General features: G+C 47.3%; 1 protein-coding gene across 3 annotated transcripts in view; it reads left to right on the top strand.

Annotated features, from left to right (window-relative positions):
* Positions 1–22182, top strand: part of ARIH2 (ariadne RBR E3 ubiquitin protein ligase 2) — a 92801-nt gene that overhangs the window by 55903 nt on the left and 14716 nt on the right. For 2 of the 3 annotated variants that reach the window (XM_063941136.1, XM_063941137.1), the window contains exons 3-13: positions 299–366; positions 1183–1246; positions 3270–3417; positions 3688–3809; positions 5876–5985; positions 8059–8176; positions 8820–8882; positions 11074–11124; positions 16491–16512; positions 18491–18642; positions 19137–19280. In XM_063941136.1, the coding sequence (XP_063797206.1) occupies positions 299–366; positions 1183–1246; positions 3270–3417; positions 3688–3809; positions 5876–5985; positions 8059–8176; positions 8820–8882; positions 11074–11124; positions 16491–16512; positions 18491–18642; positions 19137–19280 (1062 nt within the window). The remainder of the gene's footprint in view (positions 1–298; positions 367–1182; positions 1247–3269; positions 3418–3687; positions 3810–5875; positions 5986–8058; positions 8177–8819; positions 8883–11073; positions 11125–16490; positions 16513–18490; positions 18643–19136; positions 19281–22182) is intronic. The other variant, XM_063941138.1, reaches the window with a different exon arrangement.

The following is a 22182-nucleotide window of genomic DNA, read 5'->3' as shown; positions in this document are numbered from 1 at the left end:
TTTAGTCGGCCGCAGGACCTGTGTGTATCCTGTTTCCCAGATTTACGTATGTTGAAGACCCATCTGCTCCAGCGTTACTGTATAATTGAATGGTGTTTTGTTTACATTTAAAAAATAATAATAAATAAAATGCTATTAATAATATAGGTAACGGTCTGTTTCCGCAGATCAAGCCAAGTAGCACTGCAGGCTGAGTTGCAATAGCCTGCATCCTATCCCTGTAATGTCTGTTACCAAATACACAGCGCGCAGTACTTTTACATGTTGTGTAATGTTTGTGTTCTCGCTTATTCCTTAGGTATCTCATTCTGTGGCAAAACTCATCTTAGTTCACTTTCATTGGCAAGTCTCAGAAATACTAGAACGGTAAGTGTACTGTAACCCATAAGCTGTGTGGCTGGTAAGCACTAGTCGGTTATAAGTTATGCAGGTGCTGATGTCTCAGATGGAAATGTTCCCCCTATTATGACCACACGCTGTACTTTGTAACTGGATAGTACATTACGTTATGTTCTATTAATGCAGTTTCAGCTTTTTGAGTTGTATGATGTCCAATCTGGACTGTGGGGTAGATGTAACTATTAACCTGGAGAAGGCATAAAGAAGTGATAAACCAGTGATAAAGCAGTGTTAAGTGCAAGGTGATAATGCACAAGCCAATCAGCTCCTAACTGTAAATTTACATATGGGAGCTGATTGGCTGGTGTATTTATCACCTTGCACATATCACTGGTTTTTCACTTCCTTATGCCTTCTCCAGGTTAATACATCTGCCCCTCTGTTATAAGGATGTGGGGGGAGCGTCTGCTTTCTGCAGTGCAGTTAGTGTGTGATCCGTGTCTGGGTAACGCTGCACAGTACATTTGATCTTTGTTGGTTTATGTCAGGATAAGTCAATTTGGGGGTTTTAATAAATAAGGTTGCTGTACGCTTTGGAGTAGATTTGTGTAACCTGCTGTTGAACTACAAGTCCCCATTATGCCCTGCAGACGTGTCAGCCGGGTAGCCGGTGTGTTGGAAGTCTCCCCTCCGGAGTGATATTTCAGATGGTCAGACCTGCACGGCTTCCGTTACAGTCCTCTTAGTACATTGCAGCTCTTTACAAGGAGTCCATGCCTTATAAAGAATAACTTTCACGCCAAATACCTGTAGCACTGATGTCATTGTTTTTCTGTCTTCTAGGCATAAACTGAATTCTCCACAGTTGTTAGTTGACGCCAGAGTTCAGCCATTATCGTTTAAACATGTGAGTGGTTTGTGTACACTTCTGACTTTCTGTTGTAAACTACAAACGTGTCCTGTTTGTTTAAGGACTTTTTTTTACATTTTAAAGTGCCCTTGCCACCTACAGACGGCCATTGTTTGAGCTGCGCCCATATTCATGAGAACGCAGCGTCCTCGCTAAAGCCCATTCTGTCTCCGTAATGCCACTGCTCCATAGTGATTCTATAGGCTACATTACCGTGACTACTAAACCAGTGCACTCAATGGCTGCCTCTCCTCTGTTTTACTGACACGGACTGAGCCGGTGGCACAGTGGTTAGCATCGCTTTTATCGATGATCCCATTGGTTTGGTTGCAGGCACTGGCCCTATCTGTGTGGGGTTTGTATGTACTCTGGCTGCTCCAGCTTAATGTCCACATTCCAACAGTAATCTAGGATGGCTTCTGACGGGACCCAGGAGTATTCAGCATACGGCCATTCCCTGAGAACTACACATCCCAGCGTGCCCTACCAGAGTTTTGCCATAGGGACTTGCTAAAACTGGCAGGCATGCTGGGGGTATATAGTTCCACAGTAGCTGGAGGGCTGCACATTTAATAACCCCTGATGTAGATTGCAAGCTCCATTGCAGCAGCTACGGATACATGGGGGTCATTCCGACCCGATCGCGCGCTGCAGTTGTTCGCAGCGATCGGGTCGGAACTGCACGTACGCAGGTGCCGCAGTGTGCCAGTGCATGCCGTACGGCCTTAGGCCGTCGTTCCCTAGCAGTCGCCTCCGCCTGATTGACAGGCAGAGGCGGGAGGGGGCGTTAGGTCGGCGTTTTGGGGGCTCGGTCCGGCTAACGCAGGCGTGACCGGACCGCGCGGGGGCAGACCGCAGCGGCTGCATGATGTCACACGCAGCCGCTGCATGATGTCACACGCAGCCGCTGCGACGAGCAACTCCCGGCCAGCCGCGTTGCTGTGCGATGCTTTTGTACTTGTGTGGCGGGGGGGGGGCGGACAGACTGGTATCCGGACTCCAGGTCGACAGCAAAAAGGTCGACACACCTTAGGTCGACGCCAATTGGTCGACATGGGCAAAAGGTCGACAGGGAAAAAGGTCGACAGGGAAAAAGGTCGACAGGGAAAAAGGTCGACAGGGAACAGGGTCGACAGGGAACAGGGTCGACAGGGAACAGGGTCGACAGGGAACAGGGTCGACAGGGAAAAAGGTCGACATGAGTTTTTCACAATTTTTTTTTCTTTTTTGGAACCTTTTCATACTTACAATCGTAGTCCACGTGGATCGTTAACGGTAATCTGTGCCAAGCGAAGGCACCATGCCCGAAGCATGGAGAGCGAAGCGGTGCACTAATTGGGGTTCCCGGTCACTCTACGAAGAAAGCGACACCAAAAAAACATAAAAAACTCATGTCGACCTTTTGTCCATGTCGACCTAAGGTGTGTCGACCTAAGGTGTCGACCTTTTTGCTGTCGACCCTCAGTCCCAGACCCGACAGACTAGCCCTGTGTCTGGGAACATGATCACAGCTGTGCTAAATTTAGCACAGCTACGATCAGCTCTGAATGACCCCCCCATGTTCTATAAGTTTGTGGATCTTAGAACCTTTTATTATCCTTGTAAGGATTATTATGCTACAGGAGAATGGACCACAGACTAAAAACAAAGGAAAGTTGTAACAAAGCTCCTAGTGTTGGCGCTGTCGCTGATTGTCTCGGTGGGATCAGTGTCCCCAGAGAGCAGTCACACTGGGTTTGTACATCAGTAGCTGTGCTGGGCCGCCTGTTGTGATAAAAGCTGTTGCCGCATCCGTACGTCCGATGTCTGTGACATGCACATCACACATAGTGCAAGAGGCAAATACTGTGCAGAAATGAGGCTTAGCGTTTACACACATTTATCTGGTTACACAACAGAAGCAAGATGGCTTCCAAGAAAAATATGAGCGCATTGTACATTTAATAAAGTGAAATGTGCATTTAAATAGCCTTTCATCATTGATCGCTGCTGATGACCATATCTCTGTCCCTGTCCCCAGGTAATGGCACATTCCTCCCATCACTGCGCGGTGTGCATGCAGTTTGTCCGGAAGGAGAACCTGCTGTGTCTGCCCTGCCAGCACCCGTTCTGCCGCAGCTGTTGGGAGCAGCACTGCACAGTTCTGGTGAAGGACGGGGCTGGCGTTGGTAAGTCCGTTACGCGTGAAGCCGGCTGGCTGAGCTTGCGTCACTTTGTTCTAGAGCAGTGATGGCTAACCTTGACACTCCAGCTGTTGTTGAACTACACATCCCAGCATGCCCTGCATCAGTTCTAGCATGGCCAAATAACAAAACTGTAGCAGGGCATGCTGGGATGTGTAGTTCAACAGCTGGAGTGTCAAGGTTAGCCATCACTGTTCTAGAGCATTTGGTCTGATGCACCGGTTCTAGACTACTAACCTGTTGTTCTGTCTACAGGGATCTCCTGCATGGCCCAGGAATGCTTACTCCGAGCGCCAGAAGATTTTGTTTTTCCTTTACTGCCTAATGAGGAACTAAAAGACAAATACAAACGTTATCTCTTCAGGGACTATGTAGAGGTATTTCTACAAGGGGCAACTGTATAGAAATGTGTTATATAATTGTAGGGCTTGATATTGTGTGCAACTTGTGTCACAGTTATGGAGATACACCTATAGGGATGTCTTCCTGTGTGCGCATCGTGCCGCCCCACTGCGTATTTGCCCAGAGGAGAACCGCCAACTTGTTTTCCCATTAGGACATGGTCTTCAAAATACCCATTGTGGAGGCAGCCATTTTCTGTGTACATGAGAATGCAGTCCATCATTCCAGGGTGAGGTACCTAACGAGGCGTGAGGCACTCATTGGTGTGATTTAGCTTCTTGTATAATTCACAAAGAAGTGTGATAGCCTGGCCCTCAAAATAACTGCCTTCAGTATGTGTGAAGACTGGCCCATTTTAAAGAACGGACTGTGGGCCTAATTCAGACCTGATCGGCTGCAGCGGGCGATCAGGCGTGAACTGCGCCGGCGCTGCAGTGTGCCGACGGATGCCAGAGATGCGATCGGCATCTCAGCCCAGCGATCGCCTTTGCCTGATTGAGAGGCAGAGGCGGTCGCTGGGCTGGAGGGGGCGGGTCGGCAGCATCTGGCCGCCGTTTTGGGGACGTGGTCCGTGCAACGCAAACGTGCCCAGACCGTGTGGGGGGCGGGGACAGCAGCATCCCAATGTTTAAAATACTGACACTGGTTAATTTAAAAAGCTAACCCTGATCCCTAACCCACCTTTCCCACAGCCTAAGCCTAACCCCGCAGCTTAACCCACCCCAGTGGTGACTAACCCTCTCACCCTGCAGCCTAGCTCTGACCCTCCCCCCACAGCCTAACCCTCTCCCCGAAGCTGAACTCTAACTCACTCTCCCCCCCTCCCCCACAGCTTACCTGTTCGGTGGCCCATGAAAATGTTGTTCGGGATCCCTGCAGTCAGGATTCTGGCGCCAGGATAGTGACGAATGTCAGGATACAGGTGCCAGCATTCTGAGTAGTGTCGGGATTCCGGCGTCGGTATTTCGACTGCAGGGATCCCGACCAGATCCAGTTATAATAACATGTTTCCTTATCATCCTATCTGGGTACACTACCATAGTTTCAGCTGTAGAGGGCGCTGTGTGGGAAGCTGGTATATCGTCACACTAAACTAGTTCATTCCTACCATATGTGTTTAGATCATTCCTTTCATCTGCCCACTCTTATCCTGTCTGTCTCTGCACTCTTTCCTTTCCTATATTTATTATGCCGGGGTTTGCACCATTGACAGAGCCCAAATGTGTATTTATATGCTTGGTGTGAGTGATGAGTCTCTGTTCCCGCTGTTGACACCTTGTGGTCAATTCAGTTTGCTGTCACAATGATTTAGGACTGCACTTATTTGCCAGGAATGGCGCCCTCTGTATCGCGGCTACATGGCTGATGTCTGTGCACCTCGAGGGGGGCTGACACAAACCGGCTGTGTAGGGATTCCCATGATGTACCTTTGTAGAACAGCACATTGCGCCTCACTGAATTGATCAGCAAATTTGTTAGCAGCTGGGCAAAACCATGTGCACTGCAGGTGTGGCAGATGTAACATGTGCACTGCAGGTGTGGCAGATGTAACATGTGCACTGCAGGTGTGGCAGATGTAACATGTGCACTGCAGGTGTGGCAGATGTAACATGTGCACTGCAGGTGTGGCAGATGTAACATGTGCACTGCAGGTGTGGCATATGTAACATGTGCACTGCAGGTGTGGCAGATGTAACATGTGCACTGCAGGTGTGGCAGATGTAACATGTGCACTGCAGGTGTGGCAGATGTAACGTGTGCAGAGAGAGTTAGATTTGGGTGGGTTATATGGTTTCTGTGCAGGGTAAATACTGGCTGCTTTATTTTTACACTGCAATTTAGATTTCAGTTTGAACACACCCCACCCAAATCTAACTCTCTCTGCACATGTTACATCTGCCCCCCCCCCCCCCCCCCCCCCCCTGCACTGCACATGGTTTTGTCCAACTGCTAACAAATTTGCTGCTGCGATCAACTCTGAATTAGGCCCTTTGTACGGTAGATCACATATTGAGCCTTTTTGTGTCTCTCTCTCCCTCAGAGCCACTATCAGCTACAGCTGTGCCCCGGTGCTGACTGCCCTATGGTCATACAGGTTCAGGAGCCAAAGGCTCGCCGGGTGCAGTGCAACAGATGCAGCGAGGTCTTCTGGTGAGTGCGGGAATATGATGCATACAGATGGTCTGGTTGATCCCCAGAGCTCTGGGTTCTGTTGTAAATGACTGTGTCTCCATTCTGGCGTAGCCTTGAGGAGGGGTTAATCCCATAACCTTGCCCTGCACCAATCTGCGATCGCACAGAACTCTTCATTGGTTCAATAAACTCTTCCAGGTTTGCATGATTTATCGGCGTTCTTAATGTCGGCAGTCATACTGTCTAATCCATCGTGTCGACAGGTAATGCATGTCGACATGTACAACTGTATGGTTGTTGACCTTATGAACGACATTGACAAACAATCAACATGTTCATTAGGTCAACAACATTGATCCTAAAGGTGCATACACACTAGATGACATGTTCTATGAGCGACGTCGTCTAGTGTTTCCCCCTCCCGGGCCTGGTGGTCGGCGGCAGTGCATACACACTGAGCGATATGACGCCCATATTGCTCAGTGACGTCATGCCACGGCCGCCCCGTGCAGGCAGAACTTGGACGACAGTCCAGATTGAGCATGCATGCACGGCCGACAGCGAGGGTCGTTAATGACCCGCGTGGCCGCACATCGGTCGTGCCCAAGAGTGTGGCGCGCCTGAACATGATTCTTTAACCCCTTCCATGTCTGTATTATAATATACACTCTCTCCTGTCCTATCTGATTCGTTCCCCCCTATTGTAAATCCCTGAGCGGTATGCCTGTGCTATATAAATATAGAACAGTAGATTAGCCTCTGCTCTAGGCTGTCATTTCAGCAGTCTCTATTATCACCTATGTACTTTGCCGTCATTCATTTATGCACATCTAGGAACCACTTCACCGCAAGATCCTGGGCCCACATGGGTTAACGTTTCACAAAAAACCTGAACCGCCTGCCAGGTCTATTTTTAAATGCCTGCTGGCCGCACAGCACCTATAAATCGCCGCTCGCCTACTCTCTCCCTTCTCGGACTGGGCTGGCCTGCACAGATACAGATCGCTCTGCATGTGCAGTTACAGCCGCCACTTTATTGCTTTATTTTTCCAAAAATTTTTCAAAAAGTGTCATAACATAAAACATGCAGCGACATCGCAAATCTGTAAGTTTGTGTTGGAAAAGATAATGGTGTAATTGTCACGCTGCCTTTATTGCATCACTTCTCAACGCAAGGTAGTTGAACTGTCTGGTTTTATGGGTACCCCTGTCTGGGGATTTCTAACTACCATGATTCATTACTGCACGTCCATGGGTACCCAGTTTTGAAGTGACGGAGCGAGTACGGTCCGTCAGATGACCAGAATGCCCACAGCAGCACAGAGTATTTCAGGAGATGAATGTGGACGCAGTTACATCATCACTTTACAGCGTCGCTCATAAAAAGTAAAATGCTAATTGGATATTTTGAAAGACTCATAGCTGCCATTTCAGTGTGTGATGCTGCCGCCAGCGCTGGTTCAGTCTCATTTGTATGAATCCACCAATCCATACATTGTGTAACTGCCTAGCAAGTACGCAAGCCTGTCACTCCTACACTGCTGGCACAGGATGCTGTAAGATACAGAGGGGCAAATGTATTAACCTGGGGAAGGCATAAGGAAGTGATAAACCAGTGATATGTGCAAGGTGATAAACACACCAGCCAATCGGCTCCAATATCTAAATTTAAGTTAGGAGCTGATTGGCTGGTTCCGTTATCACCTTGCACATATCACTGGTTTATCACTTCCTTATGCCTTTACCAGGTTAATACATCTGCCCCAGAATCCTCTCCATTCTTACATGCTAACTTCCTGGAAGAGTCTGTAGGACAGTATGGTGATATATTTCACTTAAGTGTAGACCTTTTACTTTGTATATGTGTGTGTATGTGTGTGTATATATATAATATATATATATATATATATATATATATATATATATATATATATATATATATATATATATATATATTCTAGCAACTGGTGTCTGTCAGTGTCCCTGGACTATCTTGGGGTAAAAAGGTGATTTACTACATTTTCTTCCAACTTCCTTTTGTTGTCTTTATATCCTTTCCAATTTTATTATTTCTTTTTTTATTTCCGTTAGCTTTCGGTGCCGCCAAATGTACCACGCTCCCACAGACTGCGCCACCATCCGGAAGTGGCTGACAAAGTGCGCAGATGACTCGGAAACAGCAAACTACATCAGTGCTCACACTAAAGACGTAAGATGTGAAAGCGGTGGGGTCTCTGTCTCTCCCTCCCCCACCCTCCAATCATTTTTATGTACCAATATCGTTTTTGTCTTGGAGTAGAAGATTGGGCCCTAGGCGCATGTCAGATGATTAGCTTAGTGGGTAGGGATGACAAACTCAAATGACATGCCTATCTGGATTTATGCTGGGTACACACTAGGTCGGCTTATTGGGTTCGCCGTCATGCAGACTTGAGCGGCCAATTCAGGTAAGCATATACCAATCGGCCACTCGGTGTGTCGTGCTGACGTCTCAGCTGGACGGGCTTTTGAATCGGTCTGCCCAGCTTTGTCTTCAGTCCCTGCAGCTAGTGTATGGGCGGTCAGAAGACCAGCCCTACACTCAGTCAGATGCGTCGATATATCTGAAGAGATATCTGCTGTGCCGCTCAGACCTGCTTGCAATATATTGCCCGTTTGCGCGAAGGCCAATATATTGTCCAGTGTTGTACCCATCTTTAAATAGGGAGATCTGTGAATTTTGTCCCAGCACAGACTGTCCGCAGATCAAGTTGTTTGGCAATTTGGTCCATACAATCTGATCTGCAGGATGCATATTCACCACTATTGAGAAGTATGTGCAAGATAATTTACAGGCTTGGATTCTGTTCTAGGATGTGTTGTTGGAGAAAGCTTCCAGGCAGTTGTATAGCCAGAGAGCAGATTGTCTACTATTGGTGAGTTTGCAGCTAATTCTCTAAGATTGAGGCTAGTGTCACACAGGTGTTGCAATGGCTACAGAGCCAGAGGCCTTTCTAATGACACACAGCTGGGGACAGCCAAATGATTGTCTTTCACGGGAGCGAGCCAGCAGTGACTACACTACAGCACTCCTACCTGTGAGCAACCCCCATTACATCCGTGTGATTATACAGGAGGATGGGAACACTGTGCTAGTCTCTGTTCTGAAGAACACCTGCGCTAGTCTCCATATCCAGCACACAGCTGGAACAGAAGTCCTAAAACACACAGTGTACCTTTAACAGTGGCATTTATAGCATCTCTTGCTCAGTGATCCAACTTCACATCATGAATATGGCAAGAGCGCCATAATCTTTTTCAGGTCCCGGCCCATGGTGTGATGGCTCTTTTATAGAACGCTCTCCACAAATCGTATTATCCTAAGAAGCCACTTAGACAACATGAGACCAGGTTCATTCACACGTGGGCTGTCCTTGGCCCGTTACGTTAGGCTGAGTCCGCTCGCACCTCCATAGGCGGTGAGCAGATTCTGACTCCCGTGACATACCACGCGAAGCCGTTCCGGTGGCTGATTGAGTCTGCCCCGTTAGATTTGTGTTAAGCTTCCTTGCTGTTAATATATTATCTAAAACATGTAGTGCAGGTTATATTTTGATATACAGATGTATCCTCCTATATTGTGGCTTCAGTTGCACCAGAAAGTTCCCCTTGGCACAGCGGGTCCCGGGTGACTTGGCTGCTCTGAAGGGTCAAAATTGTGTAACTTATTAACTTATTCACATATAACAGTGGAAGCGTCAACACTACACTAGATTACATTGATCAAACTTTGTGTACAGCTATGTACATCCTCCTGCGGGTGGGTCTGAATCTGTAAGAAATGCTCTGATTCAGCACCCACGGCCTTTCATCCTGCCAGGTTCCGTTCCAGACCTTTCTATTCCGTACAAATGAGAAAAAAGGAAAGTGATTCAGCGGACACTGATACGGAGATGACCTCTGTGCCGGAGGTTTAGAGTCTGGCTTTTTTAAACATAAGTCTTTTTAAAGTGAACAATTTTCTGGGCAGGTATTAAAACATCTTGCTAAAAGCAGAACCCGGAACGTTGGGTCTATTTCCCAATCCAAGGCGCAGAGTTCTGTTGCGGTATTTAAAACCTGCCTGGAAAATCCGCAATTAACCAAAGAAAGAAGTGGTGGATAAACGAGGTCATTAGTGTTTATAAAGAAAGTGGACAACACGTCCGTGTTAGTGCTGCTTGGTGGCACTTTGGGATCATTGCTTCATTAATTACATTAATTGTGATTTAATCTTCTAGCGAGTCATGAGTGAAGGGGATGTTGGGGGATTTATTTATCGTACATTTAAGTAGTTTCCTTTCACTGGTTGACATTCGACTGAGAAAGCTCCTACTATATAAAGTGCACCAGGAATGTGTAATCCAAGACCTGGGGGGTGTGGGTCAATAGATCGACAGTGTTATGGTCGACGGTCATTAGATAGACACCAAAATGTTGACTGGTTCCAAAGATCAACATGACAACGATCGGCACAGGTTACTATTCCCAATAGATGTAAATGTTGAGAAAACATCCCCAAAAATTTGTGTCGACTGTCGTCATGTCAGCCTTTTGTACCCGTCGACCTTAAGCACTGTCAACCATTCATCTGTTGACCTTTTGTACCCATTTACCTAATGCATATTGACCAAATGATGTCCTATGACCTATACATTGCCAATGACCTATACATTGTCAGTCGATCATCTGGTATCTTCTGCAGCTAAGGATATATGAATGCCCAGGGTCTTATTCTCAGTTGTGCGCATTTCCCAAAGGTGGCCGCATCTTTTTATATTTTTCCCCCAAAGCAAACTGCATGCGTCACTGCCTACCTAAGCAATGGCATCGTATGTAACTGTTGTTTGTCCCCAACGAGGCATTAGCATGTAGTGAGGCGACTATAGGAGGGTGGTCACATAGGGCTACAAATCGCCTGAACGGTTGACGTGACCACATTACGTGTGACCTCTCTTCCAGCTCCTGAGATCGCCTTTTTACATGTGGGCATGCCAGTCCTGCGTCAGGCACTATGTGCATGGTGGTAGCACTTGAGACTCTTGCATGTGCGTTACTTCATATATTTTTTTTTTTCTTTTTCTCCAGTGTCCCAAGTGCAATATTTGTATCGAAAAAAATGGTGGCTGCAATCACATGGTAAGTGACATCGTAATTTATACATCAGATAGTCATATCTGCATTACAGGAAGCCCTTAATAACATGTCTGACCTTGGACGGATCACTGTTATAATAAACATGTAAACATTACATTCATCTTGAGGGTGGAATGTAATGGATTTTTTAAAGGGGCAATCACTTACAAATCATTGTTTTGACTTGTGGTTGCCCCTTTAAAAAATGTCTGAGATCGGCTGGCACCCCGCACCTCCAGCGTTCTTGGACCCCATAAAATCCCGCCGTCAATGTCTGTTTACCCTCAGCGGCTTGGCACTTTACACTCCAACAAAGCTGCATTGAATCACTTTAATCCCGTAGTGTTGCATAGTCTTTAGTGCTAGGCTTCTGAGTACAACATATCACAAAGTGACACCTGATTTTTGTGGATTTGCACGTGAGATTCCAAATCCATAAAACAACAAGTAAAAACATGACGTAATCTTTTGAGATGTCAATATTGGCTTCATACAATTATCCATGAAAATATAGCAAAATTGAGCAAAGGACACAGCACAAGGTTGTTATAGTGGAATAGAAGCAAACCACAATTTTTTGATGTAAGCAGATAAAGAAACTGGGCGGTATTCAAATGATATATCACGCCCAATCTTCTTTCTAAAGTGATCCATATCGTGCCCATAGTAATCAGGTTTAGCTGTGTAACGGGTTGGGAGCCCATGCTACCCCCGGTGGTAGCGAGCTGAAATGATTATACTACGCCCGTCAGCAGACACAGAACAGGTGTGGTAGGGGGTGAAAATAATTGAATAGCGCCTTATCCGTGTATACTTAACTAATGTTTAGACCAGAGGTTCCCAAACTGTGTGCTGTGGCTCCCTGCGGTGCCTCGGGACACTTGCAGGGGTGCCCTGGGTTGGTGGTCCAGGACCAATTCAAATTATTCATGGTCAATATAATAGGCAAAACCAGTGCTGGTGGCTGCCAGTCATAAAATATGTGGCCAAACAGAAGCAAATCTTGTCCCTCACCACACAACTGACCCCAAGGATGACATATAAACGCGATCTACTTAATGTAATATTTCTTTCTAAATTTCTCAATAAGAAATTTTTGGCCTAGGGGTACCGTGAAAAAAATTCTGATGTTCTAGGGTGCCGTGAGTCAAAAAAGTTTGGAAACCACTGGCTTAGACTGTAACAATCCCTGGGGGAAAATCTCCATATATATCCACTCCAGTTACAAAGAGGCCAAGATGTGTCCCACATCACAACCTTGTATCCATCTTGAGATTAGGGAGTTGTCTCCCCAGAATGTACTGTGTACAGACTATATAGCATCTACACCTTGATGCTCTACTTTATTAGTGGTAGGGGGCAGTATTGCTCCCTTCATGGTAATAACTAAATAATAACATAGTAAGTCCATCTATGTACTTTTATTTTTCGAGGCCAACCATGTTATGACTAAGGCACAATAACACATCTGGGAATGTACGTTTGAACAGAGCCTATGAGAACAGGCAAAATATTCTCCACATTGTACAACACACACATGCAGCCTTATACTGACTATCAATGTGGGACAAGGGTGTTCTCCCTAGGTAACCCGCAGATCCTCACTGCTGTGTGAATGTCCCCCATTGTTCCAGAGTTCCGTGCAGCAGTGGCCAATGCAAAAGTAATGCCCCATCTCAAGGATTATTTGGCATCTGCCACTCCACAGATGCTGAGATCATAGGACTTTAAACTTTCAAGCGTTCCCTGAAAACTCTTCTCTTCAGGCAAGCCTATCAAATCCTGAACCGCCCACATGACCTTCAGAAGCATTCATATCTAATTCCATCCTATCAGGACTGTGTTTGCGATCTGGTGGGACCGCTATTCTATAGATAGAGCTTATCGTTGTGTTTCCTTCCTATTACCCTATAGATTGTAAATTTGCAAGCAGGGCCTTTTTACCTATTTGTCTGTTATTACCCAGTTTGTGTTGTCATTGTTTCCAATTGTAAAGCGCAATGGAATATGCTGCGCTATATTAGAAACTGAATAATAAAATAATAATAGGACTTATGTCATTCAGCACTTATTACCAACGTGACTCTTTGGAAAGAATACATAGGGGTATATGCAATTCACGGCGAATCGCGGCAAATTATCGCCGTTTTTAAATTCGACACAATTCAACAGGTGAATTCCGGCAGGTGGCTGCTGGAATTCACCATATTCAATGCAAAACGGATTCGACAGTCCCGCGGGCGAAAATCGGCCGATTTGCCGGATTTTGCCGCGATTTTAAAAAACGGGGAAAAAACGGAAAAAAAAATGGTGTGGGGTCCCCCCTCCAAAGCATAACCAGCCTCGGGCTCTTCGAGCTGGTCCTGGTTCTAAAAATGCGGAGAAAAATTGGGCATGGATCCCCCGTATTTTTAAAACCAGCACCGGGCTCTGCGCCTGGTGCTGGTGCAAAAAATACGGGGGACAAAACGAGCAGGGGTCCCCCGTATTTTTTACACCAGCATCGGGCTCCACTAGCTGGACAGATAATGCCACAGCCGGGGGTCACTTTTATACAGTGCCCTGCGGCCGTGGCATTAAATATCCAACCAGTCACCCCTGGCCGGGGTACCCTGGGGGAGTGGGGACCCCTTCAATCAAGGGGTCCCGTCCCCCCCAGCCACCCAAGGGCCAGGGGTGAAGCCCGAGGCTGTCCCCCCCCCCCATCCAATGGCTGCGGATGGGAGGCTGATAGCCTTGAGTAAAATGAAAAGAATATTGTTTTTTCCAGCAGTACTACAAGTCCCAGCAAGCCTCCCCCGCAAGCTGGTACTTGGAGAACCACAAGTACCAGCATGCGGGAGAAAAACGGGCCCGCTGGTACCTGTAGTTCTACTGGGAAAAAAATACCCAAATAAAAACAGGACACACACACCGTGACAAGTACAACTTTATTACATACTGCCGACACACACATACTTACCTATGTTGACACGCCGACTGCCACGGTCTCCGACGATCCGAGGGTACCTGTGAAAAAATTATACTCACCTTCCAGCGTCCAGAAGTACATCCACGTCCAGAGTATAATCCAGGTACTTGTTAAAAAAACAAACCGAACACCCGTTCCATGCCGTACTGAAAGGGGTCCCATGCTGACACATGAGACCCCTTCCCCCGAATGCCGGGACATCACGTGACTCCTGTCACTGAAGTCCCTTCAGCCAATCAGGAAGCGCTACTTCCGTGGCGCTCACCTGATTGGCTGTGCGCTGTCTGTGCTGTGACAGCGCATCGCAAAGCCGCTCCATTAGTTTCAATGGTGGGAACTTTGCCGTCAGCGGTGGGGTTACCCGCGGTCAGCCGCTGACCGGCGGTGACCTCACCGCTAGCCGCTAAGTTCCCACCATTGAATATAATGGACGGGGCTGTGCGATGTTCAGACAGCGCACAGCCAATCAGGTGAGCGCAACGAAGTTGCACTTCCTGATTGGCTTTATATACCTTTGTGTGACAGCTGTCACTGACAGGTCTCATTCGTGGAAAGGGGTCTGATGTGTCAGCATGGGACCCCTTTCAGTCCGGTGGTCCGTGTGTTCGTTTTCTTTTTTTGCCAAGTACGTGGATTTATCTCTGGACCCTGGCTGAGGTGAGTATATTGATATTTTCTTTTCAGGTATCCGTGGATTCTACATGGAGAAGAGGACCGATGTCGGCGTGTGAACATAGGTAAGTATGTGTGTGTCGGCAGTGTGTAATAAAGTTTTACTTGTCACGGTGTGTGTGTACGGTTTTTATTTGGGTATTTTTTTTCCAGTAGTACTACAGGTACCAGCGGGCCCGTTTTTCTCCCGCATGCTGGTACTTGTGGTTCTCCAAGTACCAGCTTGCGGGGGAGGCTTGCTGGGACTTGTAGTACTGCTGGAAAAAAACAATATTCTTTTCATTTTACTCAAGGCTATCAGCCTCCCATCCGCAGCCCTTGGATGGGGGGGACAGCCTCGGGCTTCACCCCTGGCCCTTGGGTGGCTGGGGGGGGGGGGGGACCCCTTGATTGAAGGGGTCCCCACTCCCCCAGGGTACCCCGGCCAGGGGTGACTAGTTGGATATTTAATGCCACGGCCGCAGGGCACTGTATAAAAGTGACCCCCGGCTGTGGCATTATCTGTCCAGCTAGTGGAGCCCGATGCTGGTGTGAAAAATACGGGGGAACCCTGCTCGTTTTGTCCCCCGTATTTTTTGCACCAGGCGCAGAGCCCGGTGCTGGTTTTAAAAATACGGGGGATCCCCTGTCAATTTTCCCCCCGCATTTTTAGAACCAGGACCAGCTCGAAGAGCCCGAGGCTGGTTATGCTTTGGAGGGCGGACCCCACGCCATTTTTTTTTTTATAGGATTTTACCGTTCCAGCAATAAAAAATAAAATAAAAAAAAATAATTTAAATACTATATAAATAATATTTGTGCCTCCAAAAAAAAAAAAAAAAAGTACCTAATCCCTTCTAATATAAATAGATATGCTATTCCTAAAAAAACAAAAACAAAAAAAAACATGTTTAAATTTTTTTTTATTGTTTTCACCCTCCAAAGTGTGGCGGATTGAAAATGACGAATTTACTGTCTAAAAGCACTGCTGTCGAATTTCCAAACTTGAATTGAATATGCTTTTGTCGAATTGCAGCACTTGTATCATTGCAGAAAAGTCGAATTTGCAAAAATTCGAATTTCAAAAAGTCGAATTTTGAAAGTCCGTTTTTTTGACGGAAAGCACTGAATTGCATTGACGATTTTTTTTTCCGGGAATTCGACCGCAATTGCATATACCCCATAGTCTTTTACATTACTACAGGTTGAGTATCCCATATACAAATATTCTGAAATAGGGAATATTCCGAAATACGGACTTTTTGAGTGAGATAGTGAAACCTTTGTTTTTTGATGGCTCAATGTACACAAACTTTGTTTAATACACAAAGTTATTAAAAATATTGTATTAAATGACCTTCAGGCTGTGTGTATAAGGTGTATATGAAACATAAATGAATTGTGTGAATGTACACACACTTTGTATAATGCACAAAGTTATAAAAAATATTGGCTAAAATGACCTTCAGGCTGTGTGTATAAGGTGTATATGTAACATAAATGCATTCTGTGCTTAGATTTAGGTCCCATCACCATGATATCTCATTATGGCATGCAATTATTCCAAAATACGGAAAAATCCTATATCCAAAATACCTCTGGTCCCAAGCATTTTGGATAAGGGAGACTCAACCTGTATATAGATAGATAATAATAGGTTTTGTTTTTTTGTGTTTTGTCTTTGGTTGGAGCTCACACAAGTAATAAGGTTCCTAGTATAACTGTAACACTGTCTTGTTTCTTACAGCAATGTTCGAAATGCAAGCATGGTAAGTAACCTTGTTCTCTGTAAGGACGGTAAAGTGTAGAACTGCTGAGGGTTAACTTGGATTCAGTAGGATTTTGCCGCCGTCGGAATACAGACGCAGGCATCCCGTTAGTTAAAACCCCGACAGGGGGGGTAGGTAAGACCCTAACCTCCCCCTTAGTGCCTGACCCTAACCCTCCCCCCTTAGTGCCTGACCCTAACCCTCCCCCCTTAGTGCCTGACCCTAACCCTCCCCCCTTAGCGCCTGACCCTAACCCTCCCCCCTTAGCGCCTGACCCTAACCCTCCCCCCTTAGCGCCTAACCCTCCCCCCTTAGCGCCTAACCCTCCCCCCTTAGCGCCTGACCCTCCCCCCTTAGCGCCTGACCCTCCCCCCTTAGCGCCTGACCCTAACCCTTCCCCAATAAGTGCCTGACCCTGACCCTCCCCCCTTAGCGCCTGACCCTCCCCCCTTAGCGCCTGACCCTCCCCCCTTAGCGCCTGACCCTCCCCCCTTAGCGCCTGACCCTCCCCCCCTAGCGCCTGACCCTAACCCTTCCCCAATAAGTGCCTGACCCTAACCCTTCCCCCATAAGTGCCTGACCCTAACCCTTCCCCCATAAGTGTCTGACCCTAACCCTTCCCCCATAAGTGTCTGACCCTAACCCTTCCCCCATAAGTGTCTGACCCTAACCCTTCCCCCATAAGTGTCTGACCCTAACCCTTCCCCCATAAGTGTCTGACCCTAACCCTTCCCCCATAAGTGCCTGACCCTAACCCTTCCCCCATAAGTGCCTGACCCTAACCCTTCCCCCATAAGTGCCTGACCCTAACCCTTCCCCCATAAGTGCCTGACCCTAACCCTTCCCCCATAAGTGCCTGACCCTAACCCTTCCCCCATAAGTGCCTGACCCTAACCCTTCCCCCATAAGTGCCTGACCCTAACCCTTCCCCCATAAGTGCCTGACCCCTAACACTTCCCCCCCCCCCCCGAACCTCTCCAACTAAGGTTCTGGATAGTTGGACTTTACTGTGAAAGTTACACTTTTGCTCAGTATGTATCCATGCAACTTGGTGCTCTTCTAGTTGGAGGCATTTCCTGAGAATAAAGAGTACGTGTGCAGCGTGATGTGTGCATGGCAGACAATACAGAAACGCGTTTTACTACATAATTCAATGCTCTTTATAAGCCTGGGTCTTCTGTGAAAGCCAATGCATCATTGTAAAGATCCTACTAAGATGGGTGAGGTATAAGGTGATATAACACACCATTCAGGGTAATCAGAAGGCAAGTGGAGCGTGGGGGTTATGTTTTAAAAGAAAGGTCTTCGGAGTCCTTGATTAGATGTTGAGAGGGGTCATAGGTGGTTCCATTGTCTTATCTCCATCTTATTGAATAGGTTTTATTAATGTAAAGGGGGGTACTCACAGAGCTACTCTTGAAGTGCAAAGGCATCGCCGGCGCCATCGCTGTTTAAAATCGAAGCAATCTGACTAGATTGCTTAGATTTTAAGCAGCGATCGCTCCGTGTGTACCCCTCACAGCGAAAGCGATGCGCAGCCCCGCTGGTGCTAGATTGGCCTGCATGCACCCGCTGGGTGAAATGAGCGGGCCCCCCCATCTCCGCTCAGCACAGCGCGATGTGTGCTGAGCGTGTGGGGGGAGATATGTGTGCTGAGCGATTCGCTCAGCACACATCTCTCCGCAAATCAGGCCGTGTATACGGCCCTTAAGACTTTTAAGGTGGGTACACACTGGAAGATATATCTGCAGATCAGTGGATCTGCAGATATATCTATAGCCGGTTTCGGGCAGTATGTTGAGCATACACACTGCCCGATCCGTCTTGACCATCAACTACACGGTTTCATTTTTATTTTAAATAAATTACAAAAAAAAAGTATACTGTTATAATAGAAGCAGGAAAGGGGAGAAGAGACATTTAGGGTCATGCTTTGTAACAGTATATGACTCTGGGTATATACCGCGTCTGTTCTCAGACTTCTGCTGGATGTGCCTTGGTGACTGGAAGACGCACGGCAGCGAGTATTACGAATGCAGCCGCTACAAAGAGAACCCTGACATTGTGAATCAGAGTCAACAGGCCCAGGCCAGGGAGGCGCTGAAGAAATACCTCTTCTACTTTGAGAGGGTAAGCTGCAGACGAAACGCGTAGGATAGACCTGTCTGGTCAGCAAGCACAACAGCCAATCAGATTCTAGTACTGGTCAGTGCATGAACGAAACCCAGATCTGGCACCACCTAGTGTTAAAGCCATAAGCTTGCACGTTCGTATCCATGGAAGAATTGAAGAACTCGTGCATCTCACATTTATACGTTGTTATGGGTTTTAGAAATGGTTCATTTTCTATATTTTCCCCAATGTATTGCCCATAAGTTAGAAAGGGTATTTATTATGATAACATAGAAAAATGTATCTCCAATAAAACCATAAACATTTGCTTGGGTAGAGAGGAATATCACGATTTTGGCACACAGCATGGGAAAACTGGTGCGGCCACCAGAGTTCAGTGCAAATTCTACAGTCTCCTCTGGCAGTGACTGGTTATTGGGCCTCTTATGTGCGGTTATAATGCCACTTACTATTGCCCTGTCTGTCTGTACACTGGTTATTGTCTCCGGCAGTGGGAAAATCACAATAAAAGTCTGCAGCTGGAAGCCCAGACCTACCAGCAAATTCAGGAAAAGATTCAGGAGCGGGTCATGAACAACCTTGGCACCTGGATTGACTGGCAGTACCTACAGAATGCTGCAAAGCTGCTGGCAAAGGTAATAGACACAACATAACCAGTATGTAGCCATAAGGATCTTGTATCCTTAAAATAAGACACTTTTATATGAGTGGAATAAAATATAATAGTACTAGTGTTTTGGACCTATCGTTCTCCAGTTTGCTAGCTAATGTTCCCAGCGTTACAGGGTGTCCTTCCCTCCCTCACCTACCAATATCTCTCCGCCTCTTCCTCCCATCTCTCTCTTCATCCTTCTCTTGCCCTCTTCCTCCCATTTTTCTCCCTCTTCCTCCCTCCCTCCCTCTCTCTCTCTCACCCACCCTTACCCTCTTCCATCTTTCTCTTCTCCTTTTCCTCTCCTCTCTCTCTACCACCCTTACCCTATTCCATCGTTCTCTTCCTCCCATTTCCCTCACTCACCCCTCTTCCTTTCATCTCTCTCCCACCCTTACCCTCTTCCATCTTTCTCTTCCTCCCGTTTCTCTCTCACCCCTCTTCCTCCCATCTCTCTCCCACCCTTACCCTCCTCCATCTTTCTCTTGTCCTCCTCATCCCATTTCACTTCCTTCCATTTCCCTCCCTCATCCCTCTTCCCCCTCTCTCTCTCTCTCTCTCACCCTCTTCCATCTTTCTCTTCCCCTCTTCCTCCCATCTCTCTCTCCCACCCTTACCCTCTTCCATCTCTCTTGCCCTCTTCATCCCATTTCTCTGACGTCCTAAGTAGATGCTGGGACTCCGTAAGGACCATGGGGAATAGCGGCTCCGCAGGAGACTGGGCACAACTAAAGAAAGCTTTAGGACTACCTGGTGTGCACTGGCTACTCCCACTATGACCCTCCTCCAGACCTCAGTTAGAATCTTGTGCCCGGCTGAGCTGGATGCACACTAGGGGCTCTCCTTAGCTCCTAGAAAGAAAGTATATTTTAGGTTTTTTATTTTACAGTGAGATCTGCTGGCAACAGACTCACTGCAGCGAGGGACTAAGGGGAGAAGAAGCGAACCTACCTAACTGGTGGTAGTTTGGGCTTCTTAGGCTACTGGACACCATTAGCTCCAGAGGGATCGACCGCAGGACCCGACCTTGGTGTTCGGTCCCGGAGCCGCGCCGCCGGCCCCCTTACAGAGCCAGAAGCAAGAAGTGTTCCGGAAAATCGGCGGCAGAAGACTTCTGTCTTTAACAAGGTAGCGCACAGCACTGCAGCAGTGCGCCATTGCTCCTCATGCACACCTCACACTCCGGTCACTGATGGGTGCAGGGCGCTGGGGGGGGGGGGGGCGCCCTGAGGGCAATATAAGACACCTTGGCTGGCAAATCATCACAATATATAGTCCCAGGGCTATATATGTGATAAATTACCCCTGCCAGAATCCATGAAAAAAGCGTGAGAATAGTCTGCCAAAAAAGGGGCGGGGCTATCTCCCTCAGCACACTGGCGCCATTTTTTCTTCACAGCTCCGCTGGAAGACAGCTCCCCAGGCTCTCCCCTGTAGTTTTCAGGCTCAAAGGTTTAAAAAGAGAGGGGGGGCACTAAATTTAGGCGCAATATATGTATACAAGCAGCTATTGGGGGAAAAATCACTCGGTTATAGTGTTAATCCCTGCATTATATAGCGCTCTGGTGTGTGCTGGCATACTCTCTCTCTGTCTCCCCAAAGGACTTTGTGGGGTCCTGTCCTCAGTCAGAGCATTCCCTGTGTGTGTGCGGTGTGTCGGTACGGCTGTGTCGGCATGTTGGATGAGGAAGGTTACGTGGAGGCGGAGCAGAGGCCGATAAATGGGATGTCGCCCCCTGTGGGGCCGACACCAGAGTGGATGGATAGGTGGAAGGTATTAACCGACAATGTCAACTCCTTACATAAAAGGCTGGATGACGTAACAGCTGTGGGACAGCCGGCTTCTCAGCCCGCGCCTGCCCGGGCGTCTCAAAGGCCATCAGGGGCTCAAAAAACGCCCGTTACCTCAGATGGCAGACACAGATGTCGACACGGAGTCTGACTCCAGTGTCGACGAGGTTGAGATATATACACAATCCACTAGGAACATCCGTTACATGATCTCGGCAATGAAAAATGTGTTACACATTTCTGACATGAACCCAAGTACCACATAAAAGGGGTTTTATTTTTGGGGAGAAAAAGCAGCCAGTGTTTTGTTCCCCCATCAGATGAGTGAATTAAGTGTGTAAAGAAGCGTGGGTTCCCCCGATAAGAAACTGGTAATTTCTAAAAAGTTACTGATGGCGTACCCTTTCCCGCCAGAGGATAGGTCACGTTGGGAGATATCCCCTAGGGTGGATAAGGCGCTCACACGTTTGTCAAAAAAGGTGGCACTGCCGTCTTAGGATACGGCCACCTTGAAGGAGCCTGCTGATAAAAAGCAGGAGGCTATCCTGAAGTCTGTATATACACACTCAGGTTCTATACTGAGACCTGCAATTGCCTCAGCATAAATAGTGCTGCTGCAGCGTGGTCTGATACCCTGTCAGATAATATTAATACCCTAGACAGGGATAATATTTTGCTAACATAGAGCATATTAAAGACGTCGTCTTATATATGAAGGATGCACAGAGGGATATTTGCCGGCTGGCATCCAGAATTAATGCAATGTCCATTCTGCCAGGAGGGTATTAGAGACCCGGCAGTGGACAGGTGATGCTGCCTTTAAAAGGCACATGGAGATTCTGCCTTATAAGGGTGAGGAATTGTTTGGGGATGGTCTCTGGGACCTCGTATCCACAGCAACAGCTGGGAAGAAAAATTTTTACCTCAGGTTTCCTCACAGCCTAAGAGAGCACCGTATTTTCAGGTACAGTCCTTTCGGCTTCAGAAAAGCAAGCGGGTCAAAGGCGCTTCCTTTCTGCACAGAGACAAGGGAAGAAGGAAAAAGCTGCACCAGACAGCCAGTTCCCAGGATCAAAAATCTTCCCCCGCTTCCT

This window comes from Pseudophryne corroboree, chromosome 9 (genome assembly GCF_028390025.1).
Source record: "Pseudophryne corroboree isolate aPseCor3 chromosome 9, aPseCor3.hap2, whole genome shotgun sequence".
Classification (NCBI taxonomy): domain Eukaryota; kingdom Metazoa; phylum Chordata; class Amphibia; order Anura; family Myobatrachidae; genus Pseudophryne; species Pseudophryne corroboree.
Note: the sequence above shows the minus strand (reverse complement) of the source record. Positions and strands in the feature narration are given on the sequence as shown.